Raw genomic sequence first — 19,153 nt, 5'->3', positions numbered from 1 at the left:
TGGATCTGGAAATTCAAGCCTCCATAGCTTTTGCTTCTCTCTTTTTGTGATAGGTGTTTGCATGTAGGTTATTCTTGGGAGTTGTGGGGTTGATCTTTCATCAACTTCAACATGGTATCAAAGCTCTTGATCTTCATGCCTTTGTTATGTTTATGAGAGATTTGGCTTGGCTTTCATATATGTGTTTTTCCTTTCAAAAGGTTCCATTTTTAAGAGGATTTATGTATTGAATCTGGGGGGTCACTAATTTTTGGTGCACTCTGAGTCCAAATGGACATCACCCTTGAGCTCAGAGCACCCAAAAACCCTTCTTTTCATATAAAATTTGTCAAATTTGGACACAACTAGAATTTGAGGCAAAATAATATTGCTTCCAAATTGGGCACATTTCCCAAGGTGAAAATTCTCTAATTTTTGGTACACAAATTGAGATTTTTTAGCACACTTATTGAGATTTTTCAACTCACAATTGGGATTTTTGGCACATAAATTGAGATTTTGGCACACAAATCGAGATATTTGCACACAAATCATTATTTTTGGCACGCAAATCAATATTTTTGGCATGCAAAACAAGATAGTTTTGGCACGAAACTGACACACTTCCTGAGGTAGTTTCTGGTATTGGTGGGCACACTTTCTAAGGCATTTTGGCATGGATCTCAAGGCAGTGAATTTTTATTGCTTTTCTACCACTTTTTTTTTGGATGGAGATTCAACTTTTTTGCCCACCCTCTTTAGTTGAGAACCAAGGACTGAGGGGTATGGACATTATACCAAATTTTCTGGGGGCACGATCTTGGCCTCATCCCTTTTAGATGTCAGGGGCCTTGCACTCAGCAAGACTTGATCCGTAGTGGGCTCTTTGTGAGCCTTTCAACTTCAACAGTAGACCAAGGGCCTTTTTTTTTCATAACTTGCTCATCTAGATTTTGGTTTTTGCAAACAAAATATAGTCAAAAAGTTGGTTTTGAACCCGTCGTGATGATTCAGTTTATTTAAATTTTTTATGTTGTTTGGTTGCTAATTTATGAAGTCAAATTTAGAGGTTCTATTTTGCACTCTAGGAGACATATCTTTAGACATTCTATTTTCCAGATTTTGCTCCAGGCACATCCCATTCAATTTTTTGTTTTTTTGCATTCTGGTGGATATCTTGGTTGTTGAAGGTCTAGAGATTGATTTTGTTGTTTCAGATAATTTTCCATTGGTTGTACTATCTCTTGTATCGGTCTTATGTCTCTTTTGATATTTGTTGACATCCTTTTGTGGTATTTTTGCAAATGCATTGAGATAAAGTGCCACTGTATTGCATTTTGGGATCTTGCGCATCTTTGTGTTTTTTTGTACTCACACTACATTATAAAGTGCCTTGGGGGTTTCATGTTGGCCATATTTGTCATCTTCCTTGTCAAGTGAGTGTTCCTTCCACGACATTAGCATCATGATGTGTTGATAACACGTGTCATTATAGGTGTTTGTACTTCTTTTGCACTCTCGATGTTCCTGGTTCTTCTTTCTATAGGAGATATTGCATTCAAGTTCAGTGTTTATGTCTTACCTCTCATCATTATAGAGGGGTTATGTTGGTTCTATTGCTTTCTTGGTTTGATGGAGTGAGCTATGTATTCAATATTTGATCCTATGTACTAGGCAATTGTAGTGGCTAGATACCTATGCATTTTAGTGAGATGGATCATTTACCATATAGAAATTCTTTCATTCCTTTTTTTGGAGGCCATGAAGATACCTTCCATCTTCAATTAATTAGCTCTTCAGACTTAGTCTTATCTAGCTGGTCATTTTCTACATAGTGAAGGTTCTTCATATCAGCAGTCTAGTAGGGTTTGTAGCTTCATGCTTCAATTGTGTTCTTCATGATCACTTTTTGTTCCTATCTTATGGGACATTCCCTAGTTTGGAGGCTTCTTCAGTCCTTCACTAGTTGTTTTTAGCACTTTTTCCATCTCTTTTTGGAGTAGGTTTTTCCCATGTGGTTTTCTCTATTTCTCCTCTTTTCAGATATTTGGTTGTGCTTGAGTACCTCATTAGGTCTTTGTTGATGAGACCCAAATTTACTTTTAGTGGTAGTTTCTAGGTTTTTAGCTACTCCCTAAGTTTATCTTAAGGGTGGGTGTTAGAGTAATTAAGTATTTTCTTATTAATTAAATCATATTGATTTAATTTTTAAGTCACTTAATATCTCTAGTTTACTTAAGCTAAACTTTGGGCATACAATAATTAATTCTTGTATTAAATATTATAATCTAACCTAGGTTAGACGTTTTTAGGGTTTTGATCTCCTTTATAAGGATGATCTCTCTTTGTAATTATTAACCAATTCACTTTTGATAGTAGCAATCTCTTTTTGCTCATCAAGAATGTCTCATCTATGGATCTAGAAATTCAAGCCTCCATAGCTTTTGCTTCTCTCTTTTTGTGATAGGTGTTTGCATGCAGGTGATTCTTGGGAGCTATGGGGTCGATCTTTCATCAAATTCAACATCTAAGTCCAAGTCAATCTGATGTGATAAGAAGTAGGATTGATATTCATGAGGAGTTAGGAAAATAATTGAAAGATAAGTTTGAAGGATTCATGGGACCAATCAAACAAGGTATACTACGACTCATGATCAACAAAAGGTTTATCATTAAAAAGAACAAATGGATCATAGATTGCTAGAAGCTTCTTGAGAGTGTCCTTAATGCTACCCAAATGGACAATTTTGAATTGAAAGGGACAACAAAGCATATGGAGCAGTTTATGGTGCTAGAGATCCTAATGCAAAATGTCATCAATGATGTAGACACATATTCTTCTTTGGAATACCTTCAATACATTAAGGGATGTGGAAATTTTGTGGGAGATTAAGATTTCTATGTCTTATACTACCACTCATGAGCAAAAAAATATTTGTCATTGACAAGAACAAATGGATCATAGATTGCCAAAAACTTCTTGAGAGTGCCCTCAATGCTACCCAAATAGACAATTTTTAATTGAAAGTGACAATAGAGTGTATGGAGCGGTTTACGATGCTAGAGATCCTAGTGCCAAATATCATGGATGATGAAAATACATACTTTTCTTTGGAATACCTTCAACGCTTTAAGGATTGTGGAAAGCTTGTGGGAGATTAAGATCTCCATGTCGTAGATGTTCGTTAGTTAATCAAACAATTGGGTTTAGTTTTTATAGTCTCATTAGTTAAGTCTTTGTGAAAGGTTGTAACAGTTTGTCTTATAACTAAATGCTTGTCTTTTTTAGGGAATATAAAATTTTAAGAAAATACAATGTTTTCAATTTTGAATCGCTTTAAGGAATACATTTTGGTTTTGTTTTTTAATGTGTAAAACTGTGAACGATTTTATGTCAATGCGACCAGTTGATTGCTTTATCTTGATACAATACAAAGATCGATTGTTGTGCATTCTTGGTGATATCTATCTTTCAATTTCTTTCAACAAGTTCTCTATGATAAATCTATTAAGTAGATCTACTTCAATGTGCTTATATGATGTTGTCATCATTTAAGTTAAATTTTAGTTTGAAAATTAGTTTGGAGGATTGGTTATCAAGCTTCATTATGTCTTATTGGCCTTTCACATAAAAGTTACATTCAATAAGACTAACTACAAATTCATACTCAGATTACAATTCATTTGGATGCCTTTGAAGTTATAGTTTTAATATCAAATTGTTAAAGTTCTCTCCAAAGTTATACATATAATTATTTAAAATTGAAAGATAAAAAGTCACTTAGGGGTTAAGGCACTAGTATCAATATTTATTTAAGATAATTTAATCAGGCATATTCGAGGAACAACTCCATTTTATACATTCCTGGACATTCACTAAAAATATTTATAAAGCAATCCCTCAAAAATAATTTTATGAGACTCCAACACTAAGAAATTATGACATTTACAATTTGATTAATCTCAAGAGTCAACTTGCCAACTTAAGAAATCATACACTTGTATTTGTACATCACACTATCTATCATTAAAAGCCTCCAACCAACATATTAAAGTTGAGGTATAGGCTTACCTACCTTGGTTCTACAGAGCCTAAAGTGTAGGGGAGGAGGTGTTAGCATGAATGTTGATGGCATTCCTTTGGCGGAGTATCCTAAGAATTAATGAGTACATGGCAATATTGACATGTTGCATTCATGACTGTGTTTATCATTGATGTCAACATAACAGTATGTCTATGAAGATTGATAGAGTAACAGATAGAGATCAAGGTCGTAATGACAAAATTTTGGATGTCAGGTGATGTGCAGGTAAGGACATGTTCCACACTATGTCCTAATAATGAAGTTCAATGCGCATAAAGTAAGTCAAAGATGTACGAAAGATATGCTTGATTTACGGTGAGTAGTACAGAGACAAAGTACATGAGAAGTTGTTTCTAGTGATTGCATTATATCTTCTAATAGAGATATAATCTGGAGATACGCAGCTAGTTAGTGACAAAAGACAGTCTGATGGTGATGTCAATGAGTGTGCGAGCCCTAGTATCGCATGTGTGAGAAGTTGTATAGACTGTGAGCGAACGGTGCTATTGTAATTATAAATTATTTAATTACCCTATTATAATTAATTGGGAAAGCCTCAAGGCTAACTCAAGGAATTGTTTTGAAGATACAACATAAAGGAAAGATGTTTTCCTTGTTTGTAAGTAGTGTGATTAATATATTGAATGCAAAGTAATCAAGGAATTGCAAAAAGGAGCAAAGTGTTTGGTGAATGAGAGTAACCCATCCAAGGGATTATTGGATGCAAAGTTTGTGATCTAGTGTTGAGATTAAAAGGAGTAGAGGTCCAGTTGACATGACATTGAAAGAGGAAGGAGCGGTATAGTACAATTGTGTTATTCTGCAAGGAATAATACATAAATCATTTGGATAGTGGGTTCATTGATCTTGTCCTTGAAGTTGTTTGGATAGTGAGTCAATTTGCCTTCCACAACTCCTAACATCGATTCAAAGTCTTCTAACAGGGACTGATATGTACTGAATATTGTTATAGACTCCTAACAAGGTCCATACTCTAACAAGGAATATTTATATTAGTACATCATCTTGTGGGTACCATCCCCACCATGGTTTTCCCTCTGATCAAGGGTTTCCCTAGTTAACATATCTAGTGTTAATGTGTATGCTTATCTTGTTATGGTTTATAATTATATTGTTCACATGGTTAAGTTTTATTAAGGTTGATAATTGTCACAATAGTTGGATAACTGGTTCACGCCCCCCCTAGTTATATTAGTGGACTATATATTCTAACTTGCCAACTTGAGAAATCATATACTTGTATTTGTACATCACACCATTTGTCATTAAAAGCCTCCAACCAATAGATTAAAGTTGAGGTATATGCTTACCTACCTTGGTTCTATAGCGCTAGAGTGTAGGGGAGGAGGATCATAATCAATCAATCTCTTTAGTTGGCCAAATCAGTTGGAAATTCTAAATATTGAGTAGGCAAGCTCATAGGAATTCAAATGTGTTGATTTGGGCACCAACAAAGTGGTCTATGTGATTAAAACTCATTAGTTGGAATTAATTTGTTTGTCATTCTACGATGTATTTGTATAGTAGGACACTTAATTAATTCATGTTAATTAATATTATTAGCCATATTTTTTAGTTTGATTTGATTAAATGATCAGTATGATTAATTAAAGAATATTTGATCATTGATAAAATATGTAGTTAAATTGATCTAATCCAATTACATAATTATGCTTGATATTCGATGCAGTTTGATCACCTAACTAAGATTTAGGTCAATTGGTTTAGCTAGACCATTTCTAGATGATTATAATTTCCACAACAATATACTGAAACATTGGACATGAAAAAATAGTAGAGATTCAAACTAGGGCTTGATGACTCAATTAATTATTTTCTTTCAACAACGTCTCACTAATTTAATTATGGTCTTGATTCTTAAGAATCCCATAGAATATTTTAGTCTTTTGAAGACTCCATGTATTCCTCTATGAATGTTCTCTCTAAATATTGAAGAGACACATTTATGAAACCCATTTGATGGAGCTTAGCGTAAGAATAATAATATATTATCTATAATTAAAAAAATATTACAAGTGATTAATCTATGATAGATATTCAAAACATGCCAACAAAAAAACTAATATAGATTTAAATTAGGGTAATTTTTTTTTGGAATTTGTTCTTTCTTTTAAAGCAATGATCCACTTTGCTAATTATGATTTTTATTCATGTGATCTTGACACTATTTTGATCTCATTGACAAAATCAAAAGCTCTTTAGTTGTTAAGTGGCCTTTGGTTCACTAAAGAAGTTGAATAACTCACAGAGTTAACTAAGAGTTACATTTTTTAAGTACGAGACTCAAAATAGATGCCCCAAGATCTTGCCCCACACATCTCCTCATCCTCATCCTCATCCTCATCCTCATCCTCATCCTCATGTTCTTCTTTCTTTTCCTCTTTTTCCTTTTCTCCTTCTTCCTTTTCTCAGGTTCTCTTTCTTCTCCTCCTCCTCCTCCTCCTCCTCCTCCTATTTCTCCTTTGCTTTTCCTTCACCCCTCTTCCCGTTTCTCCTTCATCCCTCTTCCCATTCCTCATCCTTGTCCTTCTCTTGCCCCTCCTCCTCGTCCTTGTCCTCATCCTTCCCCTTCCCCTCCTCTTCTCTTTGTTTCCTCTCTTTCATGTTATGTAAAAACTACTCTAATTCAATTAAACTTAATCCCAATACTACTCCAATAAAAAGACACCTGAAATCCCACTCCCCGTAGTTTTATACTTCTAATTCATACTAGTGTGCTAAAAATGATTGGAAGCTTAAAAAAATCTCTCCATCTCTACCTATCTTAGCATATGTGCCCCAGAAAGGGCCACATAACTAGATGAGCCAAGATGTCGGTAGACTCCGGTGAAGCGCGAAAGCAATATGTGTGGAACAAAACAGGGGACGAAAAATGAACCTCCAGTTGGCGCATTTCACACACGTTTTCAGGAAAAATATAAGTAGACGACGGGACAGGCAAAAGGCTTAAAATTTGAAAGATAGCGGATAATGTAATATGTGATTAATTTGCAGCTCACGATGATGGCTCCTCCCTCTCCACACGCTTCTCACCCTTTTCGCCACAATCCTCATAAATCCCCACAAATCCTCAACATCTTCTCAAAGCTCCAAATTTGCAGCCATGGAGCGCGCAAGGCGAGTCCTGCGCCCTGCCGCACTGCGGCGCATTCTGTTCGAGCGCAGGTCACGAGTTCTAGTCCCTCGCCCTCTCCTGGGCGGCTCCCCAGTTCTCCTCAATCCGGCCGGCCTCCCGGCCTTCTTCACCAGGGCGCGTTCCATTTCAGTAGAAGCACTGCGCCCTTCCGACACTTTCCCGCAGCGCCACAACTCGCTTAACCCCTCTGAGGAGGTGATTATGGCCCAGGAGTGTGGATTCCCCTCGCTTGATGCCCTCATTGATGCTACCGTGCCGCGGGGGATTCGAACCCCACCCCTGAAGCTCTCCAAGTTCGATTCCGGCCTCACTGAGTCCCAAATGATTGAGCACATGAAGCGACTTGCCGCCATGAACAAGGTTTTCAAGTCTTACATTGGCATGGGGTATTACAATACCTTCGTTCCTGCTGTGATTCTGCGGAATCTTTTGGAGAATCCTGGATGGTACACGCAGTATACGCCTTACCAGGCCGAGATTGCTCAGGGCCGCCTGGAGTCCCTGCTCAATTTCCAGACTATGGTTACTGACCTCACAGGTATGAACGTTCTGAAGGTCTGAAAATTAACTGTCGAATACATATTTTTGGGTTGTTTTAGAGTAAAATATTGTTAAGAAGTAATATTTTCAATCTTTCAATATTATTTGAAATTGAATACTTTATGATTTTTGGACTTGGCCTTTTTACTATAACACCCGCGTCATAATTCTTGATAATTGCGGTATAAATTGGGATATTTTGGTTGTGGATGGCTCTTAGCTTAGACCAAGCTGATAAATTTATAAGGAACGTTGCTTCGATGAACCATAAATATGGGAAAAAAGGGTCAATTAAAATAAGCACAAAATTAGTATTTATTTAAAAATCTATTAGTTCATAATATTTCTAATGAGTAACAGAACAAATTTAATAGTCTTTCTTTCAATATTTATACTTTCATAAAATTTAATTCATATATTTATAATAATTTACTAGAAATATCAAATTCTAATTTGATTAAGTTTTGATTTCAAGAGTTTGAAAAATAGAGTGATCTGCTCTGCAAATAGTAGATTTGTTGAAATCTACCATATTTGTTATCTGTGTGTTAGATGCAATGAATGAAGTATTTCCACTAACTTCGTCAGTGGTCTTGTCCACTGGCCACACTCAATAATGAAAATAAGGTAGATTTGCATAAATCCACTGTATTCAGAAACTATGGTTTGAATGTTGTGACAATTTTTCTGAAATTTTTCCGAAATCGATCATAGTTGTTTATAACTTAGAAGTTATGACTGTTTGTATCTTTTACATCAACTTCATTTGGTAACTTTGCCAGCTGGACCCATCCAATGCTTAAGTTGCATGTGGTAGTTTACCTTGTAGAAGGTTCACCGTGTATACAGTGTAGAATATGATATGTCGGAACGTGGATCTGTGTTGCTTTGTGGCTTAGATGCTATCACTAAGGTTAAATTTCTGTGAAAATCACCCAGCAACCTTGTCTGCTGCTCATGTGGTGGTTTGTCTCGTTAACTATTCAATATTTCTCCTGTGGATTTGAACACGGATCTCCTTTAAAAGCCCTGTACCATTCTAACCTGTTTTTCATAAAATTAGTAGTAAAACTAAAGTGCAGAACCCCAACGCAAAAGGTTCCAGTGGCAAATCAAAACTGGCCCACAGGCCCTAAATATGTTGGCCAGTCGGTTGACAAGATTTCCCTGAATTTCTGCAGAATCCATGTAGTTTTAGCTTCAACAATTAATAATTAATATTCATATTCATCAGGAAAACGAGTCTTTTGAAAAAATTATACAATTGATACTGATAAATAAAATGTCCTCTCATACTTTATAATTCATTATAAAGATAATTTAAATATATATAATTAAATGCTTTTTATATTGTATAATTTATTGATTTGAATTTGGAGAATATTTGATGAGTCTGAAACTTGGTAAACACTCACAATGTAGAAAATACTAAAAATTAATATTTTATATAGTCTTAGTTTCAACAAAATTAAGAATAAAAATTTATGTTTAGTATCAGATTAATTTTTTTGAAGTGAAAATTAGTCTGGATATCTACAAGAGAATATCACCATTCATATTTTAAGCTTCTGAAGACAATTACTTGACTGTGTTATTATACATAGTGATTCATTATTAAGATAATTTTAAAATATGTTATTAAATATTTTGTATGCAGTATAATTTTCATATTTTAAGCTTCTGAAGTCAATTACTTGACTGTGTTATCATACTTAGTGATTCATTATTAAGATAATTTTAAAATATGTTATTAAATATTTTGTATGCAGTATAATTTGTTGGTTTAGATTTGGAAAGTACTCAGTAAGCTGTAAATTTTCAACTTGAGAACTTAGAAAGTACAAAAAAAAATAAAAATTAAGAAATATTTTTTTTTGTAGGATTCAATTAATATTAAATTTTTTTTTACTGTAAAAACATATGCGTCGTCTTGACATTACCCATAAAAAACAACTCGGTTCGTTTTTGCAAATTATAATATATATCATACTGTTTTTCACAGATTCTTATCAATCATCGAACTCTGCCATTTTCAAAGACTTGCCAACCTTTATTTATTTGAAGATTACTTCTTGATTTAGAGATTGAGAATTCAGTACTGATAAATTTTCGTTTGCATTACATACTAACTATTCTATATGACATCTTTCTGAAAATTAGGACTTCAATTATTGAAATTTCTTTACCAGCATTTTGAGACTTCTAAAATTGATTTCTTCTTTGTAACTCTGCAGGACTTCCCATGTCCAATGCCTCACTCTTAGACGAAGGAACTGCGGCTGCAGAGGCCATGTCCATGTGCAACAACATTGCCCGGGGAAAGAAAAAGACATTCCTTGTTGCAAGCAACTGTCATCCCCAAACAATAGATGTCTGCAGGACCCGTGCTAATGGCTTTGACCTCAATCTGGTTGTGGCTGATGTTAAAGACTTTGACTACAGTGGCAAGGATGTTTGTGGGGTTTTGGTTCAATATCCTGGAACGGAAGGGGAGATACTGGACTATACTGATTTCATCAGGAACGCACATGCGAATGGAGTTAAGGTGGTCATGGCTACAGATTTGCTGGCTCTGACGATGCTGAAACCCCCTGGAGAACTGGGGGCTGATATGGCTGTCGGTTCGGCTCAGAGATTTGGAGTTCCCATGGGGTATGGGGGTCCTCATGCTGCTTTTTTGGCTACATCACAAGAGTATAAGAGGATTATGCCGGGTAGGATCATTGGGTTGAGTATAGATTCTAGTGGGAAGCCAGCTTTGCGTATGGCAATGCAAACCCGGGAGCAGCATATCCGCCGAGACAAGGCCACCAGCAATATCTGTACCGCACAGGTTGGGTCATTACACACCTACTTTAAGTTGCAGTATGATAGAAAAGATTAGAATACAACGAATTTAATTTCATGAAGCTTTTATATTCATTTAGAATCTGTCCTGTTGTCTATTCACAACCTCGATAGAAAATCTCCTTTCCATTGCAACATTACTCACAAGTTTGACTCTATACTTTAAGAGACCGAGCAGACTTATCTAGTTTTCAACTTATAGGCTTATAGCCAAGTCTTTTGCAAATTTTTAAGTTTCCTGTTACAGTTAGCTTATCAAAATTGTCGTGAAAGTGGATTACATGATTGCCGCATTGTCATATTAATAAGCTTAACGCATTGTCTTCAACAAACAAATACTTTTTATTGGTAATGGGGATCGTATATGACGTTGGACTCTTCTGTGACATTTTTCCCTCTACAGCTTGGAATCATTATCGTCTCGTGTGCATACAGAGTGTCTAAACCTTGATTGGATATTTGATTCCTAAAAATGATTTTTTTTTCTACAGTAGCGAATGAGGGCTTTTCAGCCATTAAAAATGCCATCAAACTCCATGCAAAGAACAGATTCTGATTCTTGAAACAGCCAAGATATTTTTTATTTTATTTTTCCCTTTTTTTTTTAAGGTTATTGCAACTAGATGAATCCCTTCCTGAACTTACTCATCAATATAGTAATAAGTTGGTGTGGAAGGGTACTATAGTTTGGTGCCCATCTTTTTTAATCTAAGATTTCTAGAAAGGACACCATAGCTCAAGTCACATCTTACAGCTTCACATCCCGGAGCATGTCACGTCGTTTATCTTCAAGGTGAAGTGAATCTCAAGATCGAAATGCTAAGGGTCATATATTTATGTGCACGTGCAAGCACGCTTATGTTTCTATTTGTATGTGGATGTTTGGGTCTGATGCACACACACGGATGGCTAATAACTTAATTGTGGTGGCAGGAAGAGAAACGTTAGGAAGGTAGTGAGTGTGGTCGGGTCTTAAGAGTAGAAGAATAAGCATGGCTAATATCTACTAAATTGTTAAATACGAGGAAGTTGATTATTAAGTTTGAATATGGGACAATTGTTAAATAGGGTAAATGCTGTATAATTGTAAAGTCAATCAAAGAGTTGGAATAAATGAATGTATAGGACTTTTGAGATCTGAATTTGAATAGTCTATCAACAATATATGCAGGCATTGCTCGCAAACATGGCAGCAATGTATGCTGTCTATCATGGTCCTGAAGGATTGAAGACCATTGCAGAAAGAGTTAATGGCTTAGCCGGAGTATTTTCTCTAGGACTAAAGAAATTAGGGTCAGTTAAAGTTGAGGATGCTCCATTCTTTGACACTGTTAAGGTCAAATGTGCTGATGCCAAGGCAATTTCGGATGCTGCTGTTAAGGAGGAGATTAATGTTCGTGTTGTAGATTCCAACACTGTAAGTATGCATTGATCACTATACTAGTATCTTCCACGGGATGAGGAACAGACCATTATTAATTTTTACGAAATCTTTGTTACTTAAGATGTTGATTGAGGTAAAGAAATGCCATTTGTTGTCTTGTTTCAGTTAGGTCTTTAATCAGTGCCCTCAATTCTACAGATCACAGTATCTTTTGATGAGACCACCACAATAGAAGACGTGAATAAGCTACTGAAGGTCTTCTCTGGTGGTAAACCTGTAAGTTATGCTTCTTTCCAAAATTATTTCCAGTAGAACTAGTACAGTTGATTTTATTTTCCTCATTGATTATATTGCACATTTCTGCACCAGGCAAAGTTTACGGTAGAGTCCCTCGCAAAGGAGGTAGAATCTTCAATTCCTAAGAGTCTTATCCGGGATAGTCCTTATTTGACACATCCAATCTTCAACATGTAAGATGTTGTCCACCATTAAATAGCCACATTCTTAGATATAATTTTCAGAATCAGGGGGAGACATTTGTTGTTGCTAACTTCAATTATTTTGGCACTTTTAGGTATCATACAGAGCATGAGATGCTTCGTTACCTGCATAGATTGCAAAGCAAAGATCTTTCTTTGTGCCACAGCATGATTCCATTGGGGTCATGCACAATGAAGTTAAATGCAACCGTTGAGATGATGCCTGTTACATGGCCTGGTTTTACTGAGATTCACCCATTTGCACCAGTTGATCAAGCAGCGGGATATCAGGTTGACGCTTGTTTGTGACATCTTGGAACTTAAAAACATCTTTTCCTTTTATCAATCCCGTTCAATGTTACGAACAGCATGCTAAATAAAGTCATCGCATTGTAGGAAATGTTTAATGATCTGGGCAGGCTTCTATGTGACGTGACGGACTTTGACTCTGTCTCGTTGCAACCAAATGCTGGTGCATCTGGAGAATATGCTGGACTAATGGTTATCCGTGCCTATCATCAAGTATGCTAAATGCTCAAATTTTATGTTATGATGATTACCTTCTCAAGGACTGTATTTATGCTGTGCTTTTGGTTTCGGTCCTTTCTCACAGTCAAGAGGAGAGGGTCATAGGAATGTCTGTATAATTCCGGTGTCTGCTCATGGAACCAATCCTGCGAGTGCTGCAATGTGTGGGATGACGATTGTTGCTGTTGGAACTGATGCCAAGGGAAACGTTAATATAGATGAACTAAGGAAAGCAGCGGAGAAACATAAGGACAAACTTGCTGCCCTCATGGTACGAATCTCAAGAGACTTCATCTTATAAATAACGTTTTGATTACTATATTCCTGTTTGCCAATCCATCTTCAGACAGACTTGTCATTTGTCTTAATTTAGGAATACTACTTCTAACAGATTACGAAATTAATAAATTGAAAAATCAACATAAAAAGCATTTATTGTTGTAGGTGACTTACCCATCAACTCATGGAGTGTACGAGGAAGGCATTGATGAGATATGCAATATAATTCATGAAAATGGAGGTCAAGTGTACATGGATGGGGCAAACATGAATGCACAGGTAAACTGTTTAGCACTTTCCATTACGAGTAGCCACTTCCCTTTGATTTCAATTTTATCTACGAGTTATTGAAACTAGATTTGTGATTTGGACAAACTTCTTCCTATGTTAAGCTTCTAATGAAAATCAAACGACCAAGGGCAAGAAGGGAAAATGGAAGAGATAAATGAAAGAAACATACGCATATCATACGGCTCTTATCTAGTTTCATCAGTGGAATCGTAAACACAGCAATTTACCAATGCATTGTCTAAACTGTGAGGATGTTGCAGGATTCCGGTTGAATTGAGATTCAATATAAAACGAGTGTTGTGGATTATATTTACATGTGCACTGAACATACAAATCTCTCTTTAGAATTATTTCACTGTAGATGTTTTCCAACAGCCTAAAGCACTGGCACAAGAACATTGTTGAAAGGAGACCCAACGGGGAAAACATTTTAAAGAGTAAACATCATTAATAGTTAAAGAGCGAGAACCTATACACCCTTTGGATGCTTCCTATTCCCATAATGATCCTATCCATTATAGGGGGCATGTTTTGGGGATATAGGGATGGGTAGGAAATCTTCTCACCCATCTCTTCAAGATTTTGGATATGTGCCCCGGACATAAAAAACTTGCAGGCTAACATTCATATATGCAGTTTAGTTATCACAAATGTCTATGTTATTGAAGAGCTTTATTTGGGCGCCCCCGCTCTTTATTTTGACAAGGAACATGCCAAGGGCAGTAGGGCATTGCATCCGAACTCCCATCAAAACAATGAGTCTGACCCGGTAATAGATGATGATTAATCATGATCACAAAATCTGCAAAGCAAATATTTCCTATCTGCATCTTCACAGTCAAAGTCACAGTCAAGGGTTTAGTACCCGGGCAACCTGTCTGGTATACAATGACTGCCACAGACAAAGTTGGCATGTTAAGTCATTATATTGCCGAATACGACTTTGAGATATAATCGGAAGGAAAAGCCACATTCATAATGCGAAAATCTATCAATAATTTCGTGCACAGACCTTCTAAACCAATCCCATCTATTGGCATCCCACTTAGTGTCAAACTACAGCATAACCGGTCTTCTTTATTCTCAACCTTTCCTCGTTGTTAACAAGTTTGACAACAGAACATGCAGGCATGAAGGCTTTAGGAAAACTCCTATAATAATTTCTCACTTGAATATACACAGGTTCAGGTATGTTTTTATTAACTCGTGTTCATGTATATATTGAATATCCTGTTTCCCATGCTATATATAATGTCCCTGAGAATGTCTAATCAATATCATCATATAAATATATAAAATTTCTATATATGTTTGAATTATCTCAATTTAAATAGCCATTCCCTGCCGTCCTCTAAAAACTGACCTTTAAAAAGCTGTTCCTGAATAAACATGGGCAAGCACAGACCAAATCTATAAATAATTAAACTGAATTAATAATTGTCTGCATGCAAAAGAAATTCATCATTCATCAACATTTGGAACGGCATGAATATTAGGCTTTAGCATATCTGGAAGTATGTAAGTTCTTTTTTAGACCTGTATAAGATTACAATTTTTTTGAATTGCTTGACATGAAACAGGTAGGGTTGACAAGCCCAGCCAAAATCGGAATATTAGGCTTTAGCATATCTGGAAGTATGTAAGTTCTTTTTTAGACCTGTATAAGATTACAATTTTTTTGAATTGCTTGACATGAAACAGGTAGGGTTGACAAGCCCAGCCAAAATCGGAGCCGATGTATGCCATCTTAATCTTCACAAGACTTTCTGTATTCCTCATGGTGGTGGAGGTCCTGGTATGGGTCCCATAGGAGTGAAGAAGCACTTGGCTCCTTTTCTGCCATCACATCCTGTGGTAAGCAATCTTATATCTGTGGAATCTTAAATGCTTAGACAATTTCATTTATCCACTGCATACTGACTACCATGAGCTTTGCAGTTTAGCACTGGACAACGTATGAGAAATTCTCTCTGCGATATTTGATTGCTAGACATATGCCTAATCTAGATAATTATTACATTTTGTCTCAATAACCACCACCATCGCCTGCAATTTTGTTCGTGTCTATTATCTTGTATTCATTAAATACAGATAAAGCTAACATTTCCTATATATAGGTGCCAGCCAGTGGAATTCCTGCTCTTGAAGGGAAGTCACAATCCCTTGGCACAATATCTGCTGCACCTTGGGGTTCAGCTCTTATTCTACCAATATCCTACTCGTATATTGCCATGATGGGCTCTAAGGGACTAACCGAAGCATCCAAGATAGCCATTTTGAACGCAAACTACATGATGAAACATCTAGAGGTATGTTGTGTTCAATTGAAGTAAGAGATCACGTTTCTATTTATGCTCTTTCGAATTGGTTTTTCTAAAACTAATTATATCTTGCAGAACTACTACCCTGTGGCTTTTCGTGGTGAGAAGGGAACTTGTGCCCACGAGTTCATCATCGATTTGAGAGGTTTCAAGGTGCTGTATCATTGCGATTTCCCTATTATTGCATTAGGATGAATTCTATTCCTTAAATAGGTCAACTATAGTTTTGCTCAAAGGAAGAGAAATTCTCTTATGTTCTGCTACCTTTGCCACCTCAAAGGTCAGAAACAGTTTAAAGGGGAGAACAATTTCATTGATAGAAACATGTAATGAAACTGAAACAGATTACATAGCATGATAAAGAATTTTGCATGAGGGTTTGTGTTTCGAATCACTCTTCGCATCTCTCAAAATAACTGAGACATCTTGTTATGAAGTTATGCCTTTTTACAAACATAAGATACATAGGGGCCAAGTGAATGAGCTCTAGAGCTAATCAGTAAATATCATTGTGCAGAATACTGCTGGCATAGAACCAGAGGATGTTGCTAAACGCCTTATAGACTACGGATTTCATGCACCTACCATGTCCTGGCCGGTGCCTGGAACATTAATGATTGAGCCTACTGAAAGTGAAAGCAAGGTCTGAATTATAACGCGACTTAAATAACTTTGATTTCTTTGTCCAAGTGGTAGGATGTCTTGTTGGGCTTCAGAAGTTGGTCTAATCTTTTTATTGTGATGTTGCAGGCTGAATTGGAAAGGTTTTCCAGTGCATTAATCTCCATCAGAGAAGAAATTCAAGCTATTGAGCTAGGCAAAATGGATCCTCATGACAATGTCTTGAAAGTAAGATTAAGCACATCTTATGATTGCATTAAGTTCCTTAGGCTGATAGCTGGCCATTTTAGCATGTAAACCAATTGAAAGGAATGTCTTTAAAGGACATCCAAGATATTTATTATGTCTAGATTTCACGAAAAGTAACTGCTTAGAAAAAGATTTAGCATCAGAATTTTTGGGAGAAGTTGAATTGGATGATTCAGGAGCTTGAAATGACAAAAATAAGATTGAAATTATTAAAAAGTTGAAAATTAAAACAAAATTATTATGAAAACGCTCACTGGATTTTGGTTTACGTTACCAGGGAGCACCTCATCCTGCATCAGTGGTTATGGCAGACGAATGGAAGAAGCCTTATTCGAGGGAGGTTGCTGCCTTCCCTGCATCCTGGGTCCGTGCATCAAAGTTCTGGCCTTCCGTAGGTAAGATGACACTCTTTTCATTTCTGACTCTGAATAATCAATTCATTTTGAGATATTTTAGACATCACACATTAAGACTTGATTCTTAAATTAAAAATGTTAAATAATCAAAATTGACTGAACTTTTTCTTTACATAATTTTTTTTTCCAATATATAAGATTAGAATACACATTTGCTTGCCGTATTTTGATCACACAACATGACCATCGCTAAACTTTTTAACTATTCCCACAGGACGCGTTGACAATGTCTATGGTGATCGCAATCTCACTTGCACTCTTCCCTCTAATGGAAATGTTGTCATTGAACAAGAAGTTGCTGCTGCGTAATTCGAGATTAAATTGCCACATGGTGTCAATGTTAACAGAAGGCATATAATGTTGCACTGAAAGACAATAACGTAAGGAATAGATGCATAACTTACGCATCATATCGTGATGTTTCAAGATCCTATGATCTTTATGTACATAGTTCCTACTTTAAATATGTTTCATCGATTCTAATGCATATCAACAAAGTTGTTTCCTGTACAATTATTAATTCAAATTTAAAGTAGATGTGAAGATACTTGTACACAAATTGTATGCATGGCGTAAAGATTAGCCTCAAAGCTTTACCAATTCTATGACGGAGATTTTCTTCTATATGTATTGTAGATTCTTCCATGCTTGCTTTCCTTGAGATGCTATATCTTAAATTGTTATAGTATTACTTATTGCTCTTCCGTCTTCAGGTAACATATGCCATTTTATATTTCGCACGTAAGTTCTTGATAGCTTTGGTCTGCCAAAACAATAAAATATAGTTTGTATTCACGGTCGAAGGGTTCATTCGATAGCTGTTCACGTAAAATAGCTATCATTCAATATGAAGAGAATTTTAAAAGTATGGATTCTGTTATATATATTAGCAATCTTGATTTTTTAAATACTTTATTTAAAAGATACAATTGTTATAAAAGAATACAAAGACTTCTCCAAGATACATGTGCTAGTATCCAAGTCAAATACTTTATTTAAAAGATATAAATGTTATAAATAAAAAAATACAAAGACTTCTACAAGATACCTGTGCTAGTTTCTAAAGAAATCTTTTTTCAAAGAAGTTTTATAATATTAAATTATTATGATTAAAATTTATAAGTATTATTTTTATATTAAGATATTTTAAAATTTGTTAAAGAAATTATCTTTTATTCAAATATATTTGTTATAAGTTTTTAGCATTAAATCAAGGGCATAATGTATTGTCTTATACATTGGAAAAATTGATATAAATAACATTGTTTAAAACTTGAGAAAAAATGAAAAGAATTAATATTCTATTCTAATATTATTATTATTTGATAAGTAATAGGTTTTTGTATTTAATATAAAATAAAAGCATTACATTGGTTTCAAGTCCAAAAAACATCATTCCCTTCCTTCGTGCCTTTCACCCTTACCAATCTACCATTGTTGCTGAAAATCTTATGCATGCTTCAAATCTATAATAAGCTAGCTAAAAAGCTTAAAGTCCCTATGTTGAATTGTTAAACATTATCATATATGCTAGGAGCCATACTATATTTACAAACCTAGCTCTACCAATTTGTTATTCATTGCTTCATCCTATCATTGCTCTTTCGCTTTGGTCGTTTCCAAAAAATCAAAAATCCTCTTGCATGTTTCTCCACCAATTTGTGGCCCCTCAAAAATGCTTTGTCCTCCTTCACCTGGCCACCTGTCTCATTCACCTCTTGATCCAGACCATGACCTAGCATTGCTCCTACGATGTCGTGAGACATCACGCTAAGGCCCTATACCAGTTGCCCTCTCTACTCATTCTACTCATCCTAGCTCGTGCATAACCCTCAACCATGCCTCCTCAACCTTTATGTACATTGTAGGTTTATCAACCTTGCCTTCCACCTCAAGAAGGGCACATAGCCATAGTGATGAGCATCATTCTCATCTACAAAACACTCACTGATATCT

General features: G+C 35.7%; 1 protein-coding gene across 1 annotated transcript; it reads left to right on the top strand.

Annotated features, from left to right (window-relative positions):
• The first annotated feature begins 7,189 nt into the window (after positions 1-7,189).
• LOC149568361 (glycine dehydrogenase (decarboxylating), mitochondrial-like) lies at positions 7,190-17,821 on the top strand. The gene is made up of 16 exons (XM_089821303.1): positions 7,190-7,780; positions 10,017-10,615; positions 11,801-12,046; positions 12,212-12,289; positions 12,383-12,483; positions 12,588-12,783; positions 12,889-13,014; positions 13,106-13,291; positions 13,465-13,578; positions 15,292-15,444; positions 15,708-15,899; positions 15,987-16,064; positions 16,429-16,554; positions 16,662-16,760; positions 17,059-17,176; positions 17,412-17,821. The coding sequence occupies exons 1-16, from the start codon at positions 7,210-7,212 to the stop codon at positions 17,504-17,506; spliced, it is 3,078 nt and encodes a 1,025-aa protein (XP_089677429.1). The 5' UTR covers positions 7,190-7,209; the 3' UTR covers positions 17,507-17,821.
• The last annotated feature ends 1,332 nt before the right edge of the window (positions 17,822-19,153 follow it).

Source organism: Cupressus sempervirens, chromosome 3 (genome assembly GCF_028749045.1).
Source record: "Cupressus sempervirens isolate cs-2001-9-10 chromosome 3, ASM2874904v1, whole genome shotgun sequence".
Taxonomy (NCBI): Eukaryota; Viridiplantae; Streptophyta; class Pinopsida; order Cupressales; family Cupressaceae; genus Cupressus; species Cupressus sempervirens.
Note: the sequence above shows the minus strand (reverse complement) of the source record. Positions and strands in the feature narration are given on the sequence as shown.